The sequence below is a fragment of the Macrosteles quadrilineatus genome, unplaced genomic scaffold, assembly GCF_028750875.1.
Source record: "Macrosteles quadrilineatus isolate MER2022 unplaced genomic scaffold, UCM_ALF_1.0 Scaffold_4__1_contigs__length_99947679, whole genome shotgun sequence".
In the NCBI taxonomy this organism is placed as follows: domain Eukaryota; kingdom Metazoa; phylum Arthropoda; class Insecta; order Hemiptera; family Cicadellidae; genus Macrosteles; species Macrosteles quadrilineatus.
In genome coordinates this window covers 41,568,121-41,588,809 of record NW_026542597.1, presented here as the reverse complement: position 1 = coordinate 41,588,809, position 20,689 = coordinate 41,568,121, and the positions used below count along the sequence as shown (strand labels likewise).

At 34.7% G+C, this 20,689-nt stretch overlaps 2 protein-coding genes across 3 annotated transcripts in view; both read right to left on the bottom strand.

Moving 5' to 3' along the window:
- Positions 1-1,760: 1,760 nt before the first annotated feature.
- On the bottom strand, positions 1,761-3,480 carry LOC128992373 (dynein regulatory complex subunit 3-like). The gene has a single exon (XM_054415924.1). The coding sequence runs from the start codon at positions 3,447-3,449 to the stop codon at positions 1,803-1,805; it is 1,647 nt and encodes a 548-aa protein (XP_054271899.1). The 5' UTR covers positions 3,450-3,480; the 3' UTR covers positions 1,761-1,802.
- Positions 3,481-3,934: 454 nt separating this feature from the next.
- LOC128992472 (monocarboxylate transporter 13) overlaps positions 3,935-20,689 on the bottom strand; it is a 41,081-nt gene continuing 24,326 nt past the window's right edge. For both annotated transcript variants that reach the window (XM_054416060.1, XM_054416059.1), the window contains 9 exons: positions 12,957-13,233; positions 12,031-12,174; positions 11,304-11,489; positions 10,199-10,847; positions 9,736-9,892; positions 8,996-9,218; positions 7,761-8,000; positions 6,020-6,145; positions 3,935-5,161 (listed from right to left, as the gene is read on the bottom strand). In XM_054416060.1, the coding sequence (XP_054272035.1) occupies positions 4,989-5,161; positions 6,020-6,145; positions 7,761-8,000; positions 8,996-9,218; positions 9,736-9,892; positions 10,199-10,847; positions 11,304-11,489; positions 12,031-12,174; positions 12,957-13,233 (2,175 nt within the window). In that variant the 3' untranslated portion in view covers positions 3,935-4,988. The remainder of the gene's footprint in view (positions 5,162-6,019; positions 6,146-7,760; positions 8,001-8,995; positions 9,219-9,735; positions 9,893-10,198; positions 10,848-11,303; positions 11,490-12,030; positions 12,175-12,956; positions 13,234-20,689) is intronic.

The following is a 20,689-nucleotide window of genomic DNA, read 5'->3' as shown; positions in this document are numbered from 1 at the left end:
GACTTATTTTGTCATGGTAGTCAGTTTGCAATGACAATAAAATTATAATATGCTCCTTTTTTGTAAGTTTAATAACCATTGATGACATAAAAATATGGCTTTATATATTTCGGCATGAATAATTAGTCTAAAAACAGCGTGAAAGTTGGAAAATGTACCCTAGGGACACGTCATGGTCGTGAATTTTGAGACTTTAAAAATACAAAAAAAATACCTAGAACCTATTTAAAACCAAATAAATGTGTGTAACATGTTGCCCCCGTCCCAAAAAATATTAAAACACATAATAATAGACTACAAATCCAGTATCAACGAAGTAAAAGGCCAGGGACATGAAAACGTACGTTTTTAAATTTTCACTCACCTACCAACGTGTTTACTTTTTTAAATTCCTTCTACAGGTGACAGTTTCTTTTTTCAAATAAATGTTATTTTAACCAAACAGCTGTTATTGTAAACACACTATTTGTTATTGTTTTAAATTTTCTTAGTTTACTTATTTATTTGGCAATTGATGCAGTGACAAGCTAAAAGAAGGATTTGAAAGTTTGAGAAAACGGTAACTAAGCATACCGCACTTGAGTGAAAGGTCATCTTCATGTGGAACTTTCCCCGTAAAATATAAGTTTTTTCGATAAACACTCTCCTAAGGGCAGGAACCAAAGTGCTTTATTTAATAACATTTTAAATATTGTAGATACATCAGCTGTTACTTGAATTTTTTGGTTTTATAGTTTGTTTACTTTACCTACCTTGAGTTAATCTTTTGATTCTACCATTGATTACTTTATTGCATCATGAGAAGTGGCAGTATGTTTTTCAATGTTCGATGGTGTTCAATCCTTTGAATTCTGTTTAAATTACTTATTATTTCAATTTTGTATATTTAAATAAAACACATTAATTGATGTGAATTAATTAAGTGTTACAAGAACCATAGAGTTTGGAGGAGCCCTTATGTGATCCAACTGGGAAAAACACATCTGTAGAGCATTTTTCATCATACGATCAAATTAATGTACATAAAGAACAAGCGTTAAATCATCCAGGAGTTTGCATTGGACAAGACGGTGAAGAATCACCATATCTTCCCTGTGTTCTCTTCCTGTGGCAAGGCACGGGCAGAACAACTAGTTATTATCAATTGTCATCTTAAATTACAAATAATTAAAGGGTAATAAGCTAAATGAGAAGTTGTTACTACAAAACTGCATTAATATTGCACTTAGTTGACCACTAAAAGATAGCTTAACTCAGCAAGGGTGGCAATCGACAGGTAATAGCCTACCGCTGGCGTTGACCAAGTCTGGGCTTTTAGCATTCTGTGATGTAGAAGCCCGAGTGGAGGGGGGCACTCCGGCCTGTAGCATAGTGTGGCCTTGGCCTGGGCGTTTGGTGTACCATGTCAAAATTGATCATCCGCTTTAAGTTTTTCAAGTCTACTTTGCGTGTTAAACGGATCATTTAAAACTATATATTTTGAGATTAATTGTTGTGCTTGTGATGGTTGAAATGACAAAGTTAAATCAGTAAATGCCTAGATAGGTGGAGATGCAATTGTGATTGATTACGTCCAGTCTCACCTGTTGTCATCAAGTCAAGACAAAATTGGAGCAGGAGCTCCTTGGAATTGATCATTGTTGTAGCATCTTCAATTTATATTTACCAAATATAAATGCTTAAAGTATATGTGTATATTTTTTATTGACAAGTGTTGGAAGATAGGAATTTTATTTGGAAGCATTCTTTAAAACCAAAAGAAAAATTAATCACTTTATTAATGAAATTCATCATAAAACATATCATTCTTGACTCATCTCTTGCACCAACAGATCTTCATCAATTGGTAGATTAAACTGTTGGAAGTCTGCAGCTTGGATCTCCAAGAAGGTGATTATTTCATACACTCTGCCACGGAACCTCTCTTCTTCTTGGTTCTCATAGTCCTGGCATATTTTGGTGTACCATCCTCTAGCTCTAGACATCAGCTGATCCTCTCGGCTGTCTATGATCTGTAGGTGTACATCATGAGAGGTTGCTACAGCTGTGTTAATTGTCTCCTTGTCCGCCATGATGGGACGCAGAGTCGGAGGAAGATTGTTAATGTCTTCGTTTCTAATGGTCATCTGTGTTTGATACCTGGACACATAGTCACCCATCTGTTCACTGAACAATGTTTCGTATTCCCTCATGTTTGTAAAATGCCCTTGAGCAGATTCAATTAAAAAGCTCACCATGTCTCCAAGACTCCTCTCAAATGTTGAGAAAACTTCCTTCAATTGTTCAGATAACATTTGTTCTAAGTTGAGCAACTCTTTTTTTACAGTGGCAACAGCTACCATCGCTCTGTCTACACTCTCCTCCATTGACTTTCTTATGTCTTCATCACTCCCGTTTTGTGGCAGTATGTTTAACAAGTTTGAAATGTCTACAAACATGTTTGTCTTGGTTTCTATGAACTTTTCTAATATGTCTTTTTGTTTGTTACGACTCTGTGTGATTGCTTGCTCAGTTCCTTTTTTATACTCTTCGATTTCTTTTTTTCTCATATCAAACTGTTCTACACCCAAATTAAAGATTTCTGTTGTTGCCAATCCTATGTCGATTTTAAATTTTGAATATACTTCTTGAATTTCTTCTCCTAATAATATCATCTCTTGTCCATTCGGATCATTTTCAAACATGGCGTCAAACAGTTGATCTTTGTCCAATCCCTCAACAAATGCTTCATAGTACAATGCTTCTTTCTCAGCTTGAACCCGCTCTTCCCTGATTGTTTCTGCAGCTTCAGATTCTTCTCTCTCAAGGTTCTCCAGATCAGTTGACCAGTCTGCTCTGCCATTTGTTCGTTCTTCTTCCGAAATTACCTTATACTCATAATACCTCAGTTTGGGAAGGTAAGCTGCAATGAAATTCCTAAATCCACTTTCAGCAGAACATGGATTTCCTTCCATATTTAATGAAAACAAATTTAAATTTCTCAAGTGAAGAATACACTGTTTATCACTGATTTTGTTATTTCCAATTGTGAATATTTTCAAATTCTCCAGGTGATCTAAATTCTCAATCACGGTAATTAAATTTGAAAACAAAGACAAGTGCCGTAAGTTTTTTAACATAGAAAGATTTTCTATTTTGACAATTTTGTTGAAAGAGAGGTTTAAATCTACCAAATTAACCAGCATATCAATATTTTCAATTTTTTCAATCAAGTTTCCGGTAAGTTTTAAAACTGTGAGAGCTGGCATAACCCATAGGTGGTCAATGCGGGTAATGTCTAAATGTTCTAAATAGATTTGTTCAATTTCTTTGTAGTCAAAGTCATCTTCTTCATCAAGTTTCATCCCGGAAATGTCATCTTTAATCATTTTTGTAACAACACCTTTTATCATTTCTGAATTGATTACTCCTGGGCGAGGTCGCCACGCATCTTCATTTTGTAGCTCCATTCGGAAATTAGTTTTTGGCACTAAACCTTGAGCTATGTTTGTATAATGTTGTAAGGTTAAGGAGTTCAATTTGTATACCACTTACCAGCTGATAGACACACTGAATTAAAAATTATCAATTTACCTGTACCTCAACTGGCTTTAGTAAATTACAAAACTAAAAAACATAAATATTTAAATAAAGTAAAAATATTGACTTTGGATACTTCATAGTGATGTCTACATGGTTATAGGTTTGAATCTTGAGCCAACAATTGACTAAAACAATTGAGCCAAAAATAAAATAAAACCCTTTTATAAACTTTCATGCGTACAAAAATCTGTGGGATCAAAAAATAATAATATTTATTTATTCAAAACTCTTCAGATAGTATTTAGGACCCTAGGAAATATTTGGTCTAATTTATGTCAGAGGACGATTGTGATTGGTACAAACGATAAATGGACATTTAAAAAGTAAGAACACTGAAACAAAGTAGTTTTTCTTAAACGCAATTTTATTAGAAATTATTACAACAATATCCTTCTTACTTTTAAAAATGTACCGTATTAATATGTATATTTATACAAAAATACAAAACTATATTTATATATATATATATATATAAGTATTTACATGGAATGGCTATAACAACATAGCCGTATTCTCAGGCTTCCCAATTAAGTACTTTACTGTACAACTTAAACCCCTGAATGATTACCGTTGTATTAAGTCCCCATTCTCTATATCCCTACTAAAGTTCACGATGTGCTGTTTCATAAAATTGACATGTCGCTGCTACTACAGGCTTAAAAAATTACACAAATTAGGTTTTTACATAAGAGGACATGGTAAAAAAGCATTATAAGTTATGGTTTTTTTATGTAAAAAATAACTATTATATGCCATAAAAACGTAATATTTTAGTGAATGAGACACAACTTTCCTCAAAAATCCTTGCAGAAGACATAAAAAATGTCTTTTCTTAGCAATAATTATTTTATAAACAAGGTTTTCTAAAATAAGATATATAAGTTAATATATCTTTCAAAATTGTAACATGTAAGCAAACAAGAGCCTAAAATGAATCTTAAAGCTTTACCTTTTCAAACCAATTAGGATATCATATTATCTGTACCCCAACCTTCATTCATGTAGATTTAGACTGGATGAGAAATTATTGAACTTTTCAAGAGGCTAAACATTCTGAAAGCCTAGAAGAATGTCTGGCCTGCAGTAGGGATGAGAATAGATAGGTCATTCATCGACGTCAACCATCGACGTACCGATAACATCGTTGCAAAAACATCAATGTTTTTCATCTGCTTTTTCTACTCTCCAGTAATGGAAAACATGGATATCTCAATACTTGGTCAAAAACATCGATGTTTGACAAAATTATCGATGAAACAAAAACATCGGTCACAGCTACCATTGATGTAAAAAACATCAAACATCGATGTTTCAAAAACATCGACTATCGATGCTCATCCCTAGTCTGCAGGCATGGTTTTACATGAATGGTGACCACAAATTTGTCTCAAGTTAAAATCCACGTCTCATACAACTTGATCCTTCACTGTTTCATCTCCTGCTTCTCGTTTGGCATTCCGTTCATTCTCCCACTTGTTTACCATGTTGAGAGGATAGCAGATGACACCTGACAAGAGAATTAAACTTCCAGAGAGGATAAATGTTATGTTGTGGTTTCCAGTCACCTCCATGCAATAACCTGTCAAAAAATTTTTATTTAAAATAAAGGAACAACACAATTGTACTTTCATGTAAGAATTAAAATCAATATTCCAAATTATTACTGTTGCACCCATATAGGTGAACAATTTATAACTAGTTTTTAAGTGTTATGGCACCTAGCCTATATACTTTTAATACTTGTTGTAGTACTTTTAATTGAATGGTGACTATACAAAGGTAGGCATTTTAAGTCAAATATGAATGGAGGTGAGTGTAGGATGAATGGCGCGATCTTGTAGTCTTGTTAGTGACTAAGGCCGACATGTTCCTTAGACACAGCTGTTAATTGATAGCCCATACAGAGACAATGGTAACTAAAGGACCTAAAGTTTATAGTGGAATACGAACCACTTTTGCCTTATAGAATTAACAAATTGGGTTAGTTATCAAGATTTCTTTTACATGTTTAATCCAAGTTTCGTGGCCATCAGTCCAGCGGTGTCTATGAGTTTATCACTGCCAAATATATACATACAAATATACACAGTACTCGATTTTGCGGAGGAACACGGGGGAACAGAGTTCTGCTACCTCTCTTTCAGGAAGATAAAAGTATTGGCATTAATAGGTACATAAATCACTTAAATAGGTGACAGTTCCGACACCTAATTTTTCACAAATCGAGCACTGAATATACAAATTAACATCCTCTTTTACACAAGAACAAAACTTTGTTTAGACTGTTGCCTCACATAAAAAAAATGCCATAGGTATAGATATACACAATATAATGGTGGTAAAGCAATTAAAAACGTTTTTTTTTAGTAATAGTTAACTAAATAGTTGTTCAGCATAAATTAATGTTTTGTTTTATAAGAGTATCATTTATGAATACCTGCGATAGGAGAACCTATAGCAGCTGCGACCCCTTGGAAAAGCAGAAGCAGTCCGAAACCATTTGTCAGCTTTTCAAGTCCAATAAGTTCAACAATCAGGATTGAACGTAATGATGCAAAACAAGCTGTAATACAAAACAGTAAACTTAATGCCTTTTTTAAACAATGAAACAAGTTCTTCACTATTTTCAGAAGTACCAGTAACATTAAATTAATAAAAATTCTATTAAATCAACATACTATTATTTTTGCAGCCAAGCTATATTAATCAGTTCACTTGGGCAAAGAATGATTCCAGCTATGGCAGAAGCCAAATAAACGATTTTCATATGAATACTTTTGTAGGTCAGCCTTTTCTGCAATTGTTTGAACTTGAAGAATTGAATAGCTTAGAAATATTCTAGTTTTTAATAGAATGCTGGCTCGGCTCTAACTCCAGGAATAGGTTAGCTTCTCTCAGAGTTAACCCTACTGTCTTTTGTAGGCTTGGTAGCTGCGTGTAGTGCTCCCCTGGTAAATATAGAGTTGTCAGTTCAATCCTGAGAAACGTCACAAGCTTTTGGATAATTCAAAAGAGGCTCATTAATCATTGGGCTTTCAGTTCATGGTGCTGGAACTAACTGATCTTACCAGTTCAATCCTATTCCTGAGAAACGTCAGAAGCTTTTGGAAAATTTGAAACAGGAAGATCTTATAGATATAGAACATTGTCCTGACTAAAGAACCAGGTGAGCTTAATCAGTAAGAAATCTGTCACCTCTTTCAACACACATCTTCAAATTAAATCAAATCAAAATCTGTTTTATCCCAAAAAATGTTTGTTTACAATATATAGATACAAAATACAAATACCCCCGCCGCAGCAAACCTGCAGACTTAGCGAATTTCCATCTGCCTGATTGGATTTAAACTAAAATGTCTCCTTAAAAATATCACATTTATTCCCTATTTAAATTAATGAGTACTTAGGTTTGCTGCAACAGGGAGGGTAAAAAAGTTGTTTTTTTATGTAAAATATTAAAAGGTACTGTGGTTTAGTAAGAAATTTATGTATTTTCCAAATTTGATCAAAATATGTTCATAAACAAGCAAACTACAACAGTTGACTTATTCTCCATAAGAATAACATGAGAATTTTAAAATTACAATTTTTTTGAATTTTCTCCGTAACAATTAGGCCCATAATAACGCTTCAATATACTAAATTATTAGTTTTTTTAAGCTCTACAAAATGGTTTAAAAAGAAATCGTTAAATTTTGAGTTTTTAGGGTCAAAAATAAGGAAAACCTATTTTTACCCCATAAAACCCCCCATAAACCCCCGTTCCCATAGTCCGATCACGCTGGTTCGCGAACTCATTCAAGTTTATCCCGCCTTACACCTTCAAACCAAATTTTATCAAAATCGGACAAAAATTACTCAAGTTATCGTGCGGATGGACACATATATATATATGTATATATATATATATATATATCTCTATATATAGATATATAAAAATTTGAACGAATGGTGTTTTTGGCCTCTGGGGACATCAAAATGAAAAAGTAAATCGGTCCCGGGCTTAGGTCTTACCATGAGACCTACGGTAATAGCTACTTCCCTATAGGGAAATTCGCTAAAAATAGTCCCGCATAGGCCATAACCACAAAAACACCTTCATCTTAAAACACACACCCTGGTGCGTCGGATTGTATGAATCTAAAGTAGAATGAATTAACAATCTATTCTTTACTCACATATCGCAAGTCCAAACAATGCAGCGTAACCAAACTGGAAGGAGTCAGACATGGAGATTCCGCTGAAGATAGTTGCGATGCCGCCTACTGACAGCGCAATGTTGGTGATGGCCAGCGCGCTCACCTTGGGTAGACTGGTGACAATGCCGCAGAAGATACGACCCAGGGTGTTAGTGATGCCGATGGTCGACAACAACCACTGTGCCAGGTCAGGGTCCATCCCGGCAGTCTTCGCTCTATCTTTGAGCAACCCAACAAGTGGTTAGTTTTTACTTCCATTACGTTTGTGATCGAAAATAGCCTACCATATATAATTTAATGAAAGGATGATGGACAATCTTGTTTTGTAATAAAAATCTATATAGTATCCGACAGAGTGTGATATTGTTGATTGATAATTTCTGATGTGTAGGCCTACACCTACTTTTTAACCAGGCCAATCTGACACGACAACTTAAACTGTAAACTATGACATTGTACATCCAATTGCATCGATAACTGAAAGAGGTAGTATCATTTTGAGTACACACACTGCGAGTGGCTATTACGGTAAAGTAAAAATTGGCTAGAGCTGGTCCATGTAGATAGGATGTCTACTACTGGTATACATTGTTTGATGCCAGATTTAAAGCTTAGAGAAAAAAAAACTTAAGACACCTCTTTAATTAGTTACAGTCAAACCTCATTAATACGAACCTCGGTAAAACAAATTCCTCGATAAGACAATTTTTTTTAATGCCCCTTGAAACTTTCATAAAGGTCAATGCTAAAAACAACTCTGTACAACGTAGTAATTAGGTTACAAATCTCCATAAGACAAATTTGTTTGTGTCATGAGCTAGGACTGATTAACCTCTATACAACAAATATTCTTTGCACAAAATCTCTACAAGACGAATTCGACCTCTATAAGACAAATTTCTCTTGATATTAATCTCTATAGTACGTAGCTTTCAAAACAAAAAGAAGCCTGTCTCAACACGAGACCCCCACCCATTCCTCTTCCTTCCTCAGTCATGTCTTAGAGCGAGGAGAAGCCTCTAAAAGACAAATAACAGCAGTATTAAACCTTGATAATAAGAACCTCTTTATTAAGAATATTTGGATAATACAAATTTTTCCCCGACCCCTCGAAATTTTTCTTATAGAGGTTCGAATGTAAAAGTTTAAGTGTATACAGAACTTCTGATGAATCTAGTCTGCACATCAGCCTTTATTACAGCATACCCACTTACCAGTGAGGAACATGAAGGGTATGTAGAAGCCCATCATGGTTATGAAGCCGCTGATGCAGAGCAGAAGGAAGGTGGGGGAGGTGAGTAGATTGATGTCCAACATGGTAGCCAGGGTGCGCTGTACAGCCTCTGGACACAACGTACAAGTATTTGTCTCTTCCTCCAGCACATCATTGAATGTTGGTAGCCTTGTAACCTGCATTGTGTATTCCAGCCCACTACCCTGTCAACACAGTAGAGATTTGCTTAATGCTAGGACTTATACTCGCCAGTACTGATTACTTTGGTTTGCTATCAAGTATTTGTAGTCGGGTAGTACTCTGAGTACTGTCTGTAATCAAGTAAATGAACATGGTACTATGACTCTTCTACTCACATTGGTCACTTAGTAACCAGGTGTTTCTGAATCTCTTGGTATTCCTGTACTTTTTTGTGTGTGGAAGGACCACATCAATTGTAGAATTGTGCACTTCTACTGGCCCAAATGAAGGTACTTTTTCAAGGAGTACATTTGGAGTGCACATGTTATACTGTGCAACGAAGTAACTACACCGATCATGAACCTGAGTATTAGGTTACCGGTACTGAAAGAGCTAATAAATACTCACACTTAATATTTTCTAAATCACGTATCCAACCTTTGTTGTCAATCCATAGTGTAGTAATAACGAAATATTTATTACAACATTACCAAAATATCTAGCCTGAAGAAATTTATAAGGCGTTTTGAATCCACTTACTGTTGAAGCATACTGTGGTAATCTGCTTGGGCTCGCTTGGAAGAAGATATCGTCTCGATAGAATGGTCGAACACCAGAGGAAACTGTCGCTCTTCTGCTGCGAGGCTGACCCCCGCTGCTGGCGTCCGAATAGGTTCTACCTCGCACTGTGTGATACCTGCCATCACAAAGTAAATGTTGAAAATGTCTGATTCTTACTAACTTTTGCTTTTTGTAAAAAATGTGTGTTTACTTTTTTAGACTTTGAAATATTTTTGGAGTTGGCTTCCCAGTAGCTTATGTGGCTTATAGGTACAACCCTTTCTTGGAAGCCAGAACTTCCGATTATAAGCTCAGTCAGCTATAAGATAGAATGTCAATTCATCACTCTATTCCTTTCTCCTCTAATTTGAGCCTATATGTTTGCTTATTCACAAGTTGCAACTATAAATTAAAATGTTGTTCAACAACTATGTATACACACCTGAGGCTGATGCTGTTGCGCCGGACATCAGAAGCCTCAAGTATGGCACAGGCTGCGGCCAAGCGGTGTGCGGCAGCTGAGGTGCGTCTTTGATAGTGATCACTATTAAGGTGCTTCGCTAGTAAAGCATCATCAGGGAAGTCCGTGATTGATCCATTTGACAATTTAGACTTGTTACTAGTATTAGACTTACTACTGTTCCACATCTGTCCGTTAATTTTCTTGTCTTTGTAAGTGATCACATCGAATCTTCCTTTATTTTTCACCACATTTTCAGTCTTAGGAAGAGCATTGTTGGACGGGAATATGTTCTGTATTGTTTCTCGGCTTTCGTGAAGTACTTCAGCCACTGTGGCATACTTCATGTTGTGTCCGGCCTTCAAAAACCTCCGGATATCTTTTGGAGGCTGTGCTGTGATGCTGACTTCGTTGTCAAAGCTCAATTTAGAGTCGGCTCTCTTAAGCTCCTCTCGTGCGTGTTTGATCTTCATCAGTAGCGGGAGTTTGTTGGACTTGACAGTTTCCGTGTGGTCCACTTCTCCTTCATCTTCGTTGGTTTCTTCTTCTTCCTCACTGCAAGGAACTGTTACTTGAACTGGGAGAAGTGGCCGGAACAATGCTCCGAAAATTGCACAGCAGAAAACCATTCCTGGAAAAAAAGGCAGTCATCTATATAGCATTGAGTTTAATGAGTGTTCATGTTGCACTTCCCTTTAGATTGAGGATTTTTGAAATAGGAGTAATTAAATTTTAATTAGAAATTCATGGAGTTTAAAAGGTTTTTTATATAGATATACTATATTGTTATAGTATGCATACACTATAGGCACTATAATGCCTGGTCTATTACTTTGCTCTTAGAATCATTTGAAAACTATTCTCACCTTGGAGACAAAAAGTTGTAAATTTTGCTTTCCCTGAGATTGGAAATTATGTTAAACTCAAAACATGATTTAAGTGGGGAAAATATGTATCATCTTTGGCCACTCAGCTGGATGATGATTAATGCACCACATATTATCAGCAGTACAGTAGACGCCCACTGACGTATCTCTCTTAAAAAACTGTTTATCGACAAACAACACAAATAAGTTATAATTTTTACCAGCCTGTATCTGTATTGCTCCTCTCCAGCCATACTCTCTGATGAGGTAGGCTGTGATGGGGGCTAACAGGAAAGTTCCAATGCCTGAGCCACACACGGCGATGCCAGTTGCCATCGCCCTCCATCGCTCAAAGTAGAAACCTGTCGTTATCACTGCCGGAACATAGATCAAGCCAAACCCAATACCTAATCAACAAAAGTGAAACTTTATTTTAATAGTAGGATGAGTCAATAACGTTCACTTTTAGAAATAAAATAGCGATCAAATATCCTAATTTTTTAAATTTAATAAAAAAAGTTCTTCCTCTTCAGGTATCTTTTTTTCTTTTCCCCACCATTACCATTCAATATTTATGCCAAGTAGCTGAGTCGTTAAGTTGCACCCCTTGTAATCAGAAGGTCTCTGGTTCGATCCTTAAAATATCAGAATGTTTTGGTTTGAAACCGTTACCAGCTGCCCTTGATCATCGGGCTTTTACCAAATGGCCCTGGCTAAAGAGTTAGATTGTCTTAGCAAGGAACAAAACTATCATTTAATCTATTCCACACTCGTTCTGCTTTCTCGTGAAATACTACTAGATAACCATAACCCGTTGCTTGTAATTGAGCAAAATTTCAACTTTTAATAAAAGAATAATTGTACTTCTGAACACTGTTACAGTTTGGTGACTGATGCGCCACTACTCAATCAATCAATCGTTTTAGTTCGAAGATCGTTGAAGCTTACCTCCCAAGACTCCGTACGTGAGACACAAGTACTCGATACTGTTTCCGAAGCTTGCGGCCAAAAAACTGAGACAAGCCACAACACTGCCAAGAATAGCGACAATCCTGAATCCATACCTGTTAGCCAATGCGCTTACAAATGGTCCTGAAACAATAATCCTATACAAATTCTTTTCTGAAAAATAGTCTTTGGACAGAATATTGATATAAAAAACTCTAAAAGCCCGACAACACAGGCAAGTTTACAAGCTGTTAGTTAGAAAGCACGATTGTTAGTGGTTATGGCTTACAACTTCCGCTATTAACACATTCCTTCAACATTACCAAGACTAATCCAACAATCTTTGTAGAGAAAGCGGCTAAAGTAGCTTCTAAACTCTTCCTGTGAATATAATTGATACTTCATCAAATAATAGCCACTAAAGCATATAAGCAAAAAATTATTTACAAACAAGCCCTCATCTGTTTGAACGTGTTAGCTTTTTTAGTATAGCTTATTATAGCTTCTTCAAATATCTATTTACTTGCTCTCAAACATCATAATCTTGTATAAACTTGTGGCATCCCATCCAAATACAAAAAAGTATGATTTCCTGTATGTAGTTTATCTTTACTCTATTTTCAAGTATATATTCAAGTTTTTTACTGCATTTAAATTTAGTTTCAACACCATTTCAGTTTCATGTTTTAATGTTGTGATTAATTTAAACGATTGTTGGTGGGCTACTCATATAGCTCTTGCTTGCCAACTGCTGGAATAAATATCTAAATAATACTTGATAGTAACAGCTGTCTCTAAGTTTGTTTTGGAGTTAAGTTAGTGAGGTTGAGGATAAGGCTGTAACTGAAATAAAAATATTTCTCTGATACAACAGTACGGTAATGCTGAAAATATTTTCTAACAACTTACAAAATCTCAAAAATCACCTGCCATCAAGTAGAACCCGGAGAGTAGGGAGCCCATGAGAGTCACGCTGGCTTTAGAGATGTTGAGGGACTCTGATATATCTCCCAGGAAGACACCAGACGAGTAAACGATCCCGTCTACAAAGAAATTACACCAGAACGAGGCAAAGACGATGACCCAACCCCAACCTCCATCTGGGGGAACTGTCACATATGTGACGACAGTCTGCTCTCCGAGCATCGGCAACGACGCCTTCCTATCCCTCTGTTCTTCTTCTGTCTCTCCTTTTGAATTCATCTGTAAAAAGAAAAATTTAGGTTTGAATCTGCGTTAGCAAATGTTAAATTAAGGATGAAATTGTTGGTTGAAAACAACAGTTTTAATTAAGTGAGCTATTTTTCAAAAGGTAAGGTTTTCAAATCACAATTGAAATGTGTAAATAGTTTCAAATTAAAATGGTATTGAGAAAATATTGATTCAAAAGAACCAGGGAACTAATGATTTATTATGTGTTTTTTAACGAATTTCCCTATAGGGAAGTAGCTATTACCGTAGGTAAGACCTGGACCCGGGGCAGATATACTTTTTTCATTTTGATGTCCCTATTGGCCAAAAACTCTATTCGTTCAAATTTTTATCTCGCAATCTATTAAAAATGAGAATTTCCGATGATCGCACAGGCCAAACCATAGCACCTAGAAGCATGATATTTTGTATACATATTCCTCTCATAGCGTAGGCAAACAATAAGAATCGATTTTACAAAATTCCCAGGGGGCCCTGCCCCACAGAAGGTCAAATTTAGCATGGAGGAATCATACTAATATTATAAATGTGAAAGTTTGTGTGTTTGTTTGTTTATTTGTTTGTTTGTTTGTTTGTTTGAAGTTCAATCACACATTAACTACTGGTCAGATTGGGCTGAAATTTGGTATGATGATAGCCCACATTCCCGATTAACATATAGACATATTCTTATCTCGAAAATCCTCCCGGGCTCCCCCCCAGTGGCTCTGGAGTATCCCATGTTAACCTTATGAGTATTCATATTTAAAATAAATCATAGCATTTTGTCAGCTGTTTCAATTAAACAAGTTGGTTCTATGAAATTCAATATCATTAAATAGTTGTAAGGTTTACCAACAAGGTACAGCTCTAATTTTTTGCATTTATGATAACTGCTAATTTGAACCAAGCAACAACAAAAGGCTGCGATACATAACTTAATGAAAACTGAAAGTACGGTAGGATTGTTTACAGTTAAGTTTATGTTTTTAATTTATAAATAGTTTTTGGATATTGTGCAAATATTCAAAAATTTACTTTTTTATTGTTTATAGATGTAGTGGTAGAACATTATGGCTATGGTAGGTATGGTATACTATGGCATCCCGTAAATTAAAAGAACTAAATTTTCTACAACCGTGTCATCTCCGATTGCAAACACAAAGCACGATTATAACTGAAATAAGCATTTTATACATATACGCGAACCCCGTACGAAGGACGGGTATTCTGCTAGTAATTAATAAATTAGGAATAATATAGGAAGAATGATTTGTTTTGGGTTTTTGTTTACATTTGTCTGAAATTTATTTAATCATCAGCTGTTAGGTTAAAAATGAAGTTTACTAAGGTTATTTCGGACCTTATAAACATCTTAGTTGTGTGTCAGTGAAATTAACCTAATTTATTGTAGAATTTTACTTTTATCAACTTCTAATATGTGTGATTATTGTTGATCAAAGTAGAATTGAACTTGTTTAAACCGTTTCATAGTATGGACACTGAGGTTTTAAATGTTAATAGTGAGTTTGTTCCACACAATATCATTCACATCAGAGGAGATGGTGTGTGTTTATTTACTTCACTCTCATTTATAATTCACCTTACACACTCTAATTGTGCGGAAGCGATTGTTGAACATGTTGAGAGGAACTGAGACTACTTCTCAATCTTATCCCACGACAGTGGCGGGAATAACCTTATTCCGGGGAATACTTCTATGAAATGTCCAAGCCTTAAGTCCGTTGTGTGAGCTGGTTGCGGCTTCACAACATTTCACATTTGTTTACGAGGTTTATCGGAATGGTGAGTTATATATTAAATAATATGTTAAGTTTGGTGATGGACGTAATCCCGTGAAAAGACTCAGATTTACACAATCCCTGTCTATCGGGCACTTTGTCATTTTAGAGCCACAAAAATGTAATTGAGGCCATAGTGATCACCGGGTGCTCGAGAGGAATCAGTTTTTATACCACGACTTCCCCTGGGTCCTACGGACTAAGCGTTTGATTTTAAAAGGTTGCAATTCCCTTTGAAAATGTGCTTTGCCCTCAGCATCAACAAAGTGCAGGGACAGTCACTTAAAATCGCAAGACTAGACTTAAGAGAGGATTGTTTTTCTCATGGACAATTTTAGGTTGCATGTTCAGGGGTCAGCTCAGCCACAAGTATGGTGATGCTAGTACCTTCTGGTAAAACAAAAAATGTTGTATTTACAAATAAATTGAGTACCTAGCCTAAAATAATCAAAAATAGTATGAATAACGAACACACTTTTAACTGCAGTTTTAATCATTATTGTAAAATGGAATATAAAAATTAAAATAATTTTATGTTTATTTAATGTGTGATTATTTTATGATAATCTGGCACTTAAACACAAATTTCTTAAAAGTTTCAACCAATTTGAAAGTTTTCGTAGCGAAGCACGGGTATTCCGACAGTATATGTAGGCTATATATATGTCCGTGAAGCGATAACTTGATTAATTTTTGTCTGTTTTTTTATAAAATTTGCCTAAAAATATTTTTATAAAATGAGTTTGCGAACCAGCATGATCCGTCTATGTCAATTGGGCGCTGTCAGGTAAAAATCAGTTTTTATAATTTTTGATCTTTAAAACAAACAGTTTCCTAATTTCTCTTTAAACCTTTTTAAAGAGTAAACAAAATTTGTATATTGAAGTTCTTTTGTGGTTACCTACCGGTATTGGTTACAGAGGAAATCAAATAAATTGTAAATTTAATTCTCATGTCATTCTTATGGAGAACATGTAAACTGTCATAGTGTATTAGTGTGCTTGTTTATGAATATATCTTGATCAAACTTTTCAAATTTACTTTTTCCATACTAAGCTATTCATATCTATATATATAAAATCCAATGTATGTTTGTATGTTTGTCCTTTATGGACTCCAAAACCACTCGACAGATTGTAATGAAACTTTCAGGCATTATTAAGCATTATTCAAGGATGGTTTGTGTGAAGTTTGGTGCAGATCCGTCAATAGGGCTCCACCCCAGTGGCTCTGGAGTTTCCCATGTTAACCTTATGAGTACTCATATTTAAATGGAATTAAAGAATCTTAACAGCTGGTTCAACTAAACTATTTCATTCTGTGATGTTCAATAGCATAAATAGTTAATAGATTTACCAACAGGGTGCAGCACTACTGTATTATTTTTTTAATTTATGACAACAGCTAATTTGAAACCAAAAGATGAGTGAGCATAGCGAACGGATTTCAACCTGGATGCGAGTTTGCGTAACGAACGAGCTCACCTGAAGGCAAGTGAGCGCAGCGAACGAGCTCCAACCTAAAGGTGAGTGAGTGTAGCAAACGAACTTTAACCAGGACGTGATTGAGCCATGCGAACGAGCTCATCTTGAAAATGAACGAGCATTTGACATAAAACCACATTAGGACAGGACGACTGTCGGGCCATCTAGTTTTACTATAAAACACACTTGATTGTACACTCCCTGTAACAGCAAACCAAGGTACTTGTTAAACCTAATGTTATTTAAATAGATTTAATTGAAAATCCAATCAGGTAAACAGAAATTTGATTAGTTTGTAGATTTGCTGCGACGGGGTATATCTTTTTAATAGAATGATTTCATGCACCTTGGCATACTGCTGCCATGAACCCTATCTGAATGTAAACATCTGTGTAAACTCAAAACAGTGGGAATTGCACAAGACAGACGCCATGTTGCACTATGGGAGACTAAATTAATGTTTTAGATCAACCAAGATGCTTTACAATTGCAGAGATTTCTTACAAAAATACACATTTTTTCTAAAAACTGTATTTTTATATACCTATTACAAAAATGTTATCAATCAAAAATTGCATCAAGAAACAAAAAAGTCACATGTGTAACTTCTTGATGTTGTTTATTATTTGCAGTATTTGTGTTCTAACGCAACAAGATTACTTATAGTTCTCTCTTCAAACTTAATGAATTGTTCAAATTTAATGAATTATTCAGTGAGCTAATTGATTTTTACCTAGTTTTTCCTTCATGTTAGAAAAACATTTTATTATTTTTAAAAGATTTTTTATTGGACTCACACACACAGCTAGATAAGCCAATAGTAGAAAAAATCCTAGTTGAGGTGAAGCTAAAAAGGAATCCACCCTATATCTGAATGTTTTGAAATATATATTATTCAATTTAAAACCTAAGTTGTCACATTATAGGTGGTTCAATCAGTAGTATTTAAATTACTTTATAAGCAAAACGTCTTTAAATGTATTGTATAGTTGTGGGATCACAAAAATGGCTTTTGTGAGCCAAATCTTCCAGATTTGAATCAACTGTTAAATAAATCTAGGGATTGGAGCAGATTATACCTAAATCTATAATTTTCTTAGTGTATTACAACTGATTATGAACTATTAAATTAAATTCTGATTACACCCTAAATATAAAATACAAAGGAATTTCATCAATGATGTCAAATTTTATTTTGAGATAGGTAACTGGCAGTAAAATGGCATCGTTATTCTTCTAAAGCATATCCTCGTCTTTCTAAATTGTTGAAAACCTCAACATCTGTTTTGTGCCATAAACTTCAATACAAACAAATTGAGACAATGCCTTATGTGTGACCGAAAATTACCAAACTAAACTAATAGTTGTTGGTCACTCTTGTAGCATATTTGTAAAAATCCCCCATACAATTTTGTAAATCAAAATGAGTAGTGACTATAGTATTTATAGTAGTGACTACTATAAATAAATTAATACTAAAATCTCTTAGAAAAACTGTAAAATTAGATAAAACGCACGCATCGCGTTAGAAGCCGATCTGCTATCACACCGTAGCCAACCGCAAAGATATGTGTTCAATGACCTTGAACCACCAACTCTACCACATGCTTATCAGCTGAGCAGCTGCTAATGGAAGATAGCTGTTGTATCGTATAGTTTCAGGTTTTCAGGACAGTGCTGTTGCTGTTGATTGGCTCCGGTGGGAAAGTTCGCAGCCTTTCAGATATCACACTATCAGCACAGAAACATTCTAGTATGTTTTCTGTGCTATCAGTCGATAACATAACATTTACATAGTATATCGATACTTTTGTAATCGAGATATCGAAGTAATCTGAAAATATACTGATTAGCGATTGCCTGTTATGTTGAGATACGGTTTGACAAATTAATCGTTAAAGGCAACGATCTAACGGGCCGGGGAATTCTATTAATTGTTTTCATTGTATTGAAAAGGATTTAGGTTTAATTCTGTTAGTTTTAGTCAGAGAAATTTCCAAAAAAATGTAAATAAAGTGAACATAAAGTGTTTAAAAGGTGTCAGCTACAGTTGTAGAACATAATGAAAATATCGAGATTGAGGTGAATCCAGCTTTTAATACCTATACGTGATGTTAGAAAATAAAATCTATAATATTAAAACGAAACAGTGTTTTTTTTATTTCACGATTCTGAATCAACCACTCGACGGATTTTCATGATTGTTGTGTTGAAAGAAAGATAATTTTAAGAACTAGGGAATGTCGAAGCCATAATTTTAGTTTAGGGTCCCAGTTTTTTAGAAATTAAGTTTTAATTTTTAAAAAGTCTAGCAGCCGACGCTAAGATTCTAAACTAGCTTTTGGCATAAAATAATTTGCTTAACATAACAGCTGTAAACATTCAGCTTTCGTGTCACAAATTCAGCATTTGGATAAAAATGTAAAGACATACTTATGGTTGACTTATTTATACTATGTGTAATGCTAATCATTGATACGTCCAATTCTTCTGTAAGAGGATGACAGATTAATTAAATATACATAGTAAAATACTAGGATGTTCAAATTATTTTTTTAAAGCAATCTTTGTAATCTTCGATTTGTTTTAGAGCAATATAATTTGTTTTAACTAACAGCTGGTTAAATATAAACTATGGAACTATGAGGTTATTTTATTTACTCTTATTTTGTCATTGATTATTGGAAATAAGTAAGATTAGTACAGATAATTAGACCACAGTTTAAAATAGTTTAGACCAAAATTAATTAAACCACAGTACAAATCGAGGCTCTGTACACGAGTCTTAATAAAAAAGGATAAATGCAAATTATTTTACTGCTCCACTTTTCAAGGAAAGATTAGAAAAATAACAATGTTTATCGTACATGTTTTAATTCTTCATGGTAGCTTTTTGTTTACAATATTGATGTCATAAAAAGAAGATCATGAATAATCAGGAATCACGATTTTAAATTACCACCACAACCTCAGCCGGGTTTTATACAAAGATAAACAGATGGATGACATATATTGAACACAACGTCAACATTGACCTAGGATACTGCAATTAGACAAACCATCCTTTTATGAAATCGTGTTCAGTTGTGGTTACGTTTGGGGGTGCCTATATCATCAGCGCCCCCAAACGTGAAAATATCACTTTTATTTCAACTATGAATATATTGTAGTTTAAATGAACTAATATGGACATTACGATGTACATTTATTCAATGAGGGTGGGTAATTATCAAGGATAGAACTGATAACGGTATGGATCATGGTATGGATAATAAACATTGACAATTACGTCATTAGCTTTACTAGCGTGTTAACTTTTTATATTCCTGCTACATTTGACCAGTTCTTTTTTTTTTCAAATGAATGTCATTTGAACCAAACAGCTGTTTCAAAACAAACTGTTAATTGTTTTTAATTTTCTTTGTTAACATTATTTATTTAGCAATTAATGCAGTGAAATTGATATAAAAAGAATAGGTGTGACGATTAGTTTTGATGTTAGGACACCAAAGTTAAAATTATGTGTACTGTGAATTTTATTGGATATTATCGTTTTATTTTAGGTCGTTTCTATTCAGACCTACTGGAAATTGTGTATAGTAGTTGTATTGTGGTGATAATAATTATGGAAGAGGCAGGTATGCTATGGAAGGTGGTATCGTTGACTAGGTCTATACACTTCTCAATTGACTATTACTCTCTCTACTGTAGGCTACTTATAATCAGTGTGCGACTGTGCGAATCGGATGCAAATCTCACTTCAACGCTTTTCACATCGTAAAAATTGCAGAATTGCTATTTTATTGTAAAATTATCGGATTTAAAATGCATATCGTATTGGCCTATGATGGAATAAAAACATATTTGGTCACACAATATTTGATTTTTCACATTAAAACTGCAAGAAACTTTGTCTTTATAAGTGTAAACTAGCTGATCTGAATTGTACACGGTTTTAACTGACTACTGAATTCCCAGTACGTAGGACGGGCTAACACCTCGTATATATTAATTTGAGCGGAGGATATTTTTGGCCTCTGGGGACCTCAAAACTAAATAGTAAATGGGTCCCAGGTCTAGCTAGTTTTTCGTGTCTAGTTCATGTCCGGTGACAATGACCTGACCGCTATAGTGTCGATGAAATTTTGTTTATATTATTAATTTAATTTAATGATTTATGCT

Bases quoted from the DNA above. Each gene is read 5' to 3' on its own strand.
- LOC128992373 (XM_054415924.1), bottom strand. From the start codon at position 3,449: ATGGAGCTACAAAATGAAGATGCGTGGCGACCTCGCCCAGGAGTAATC.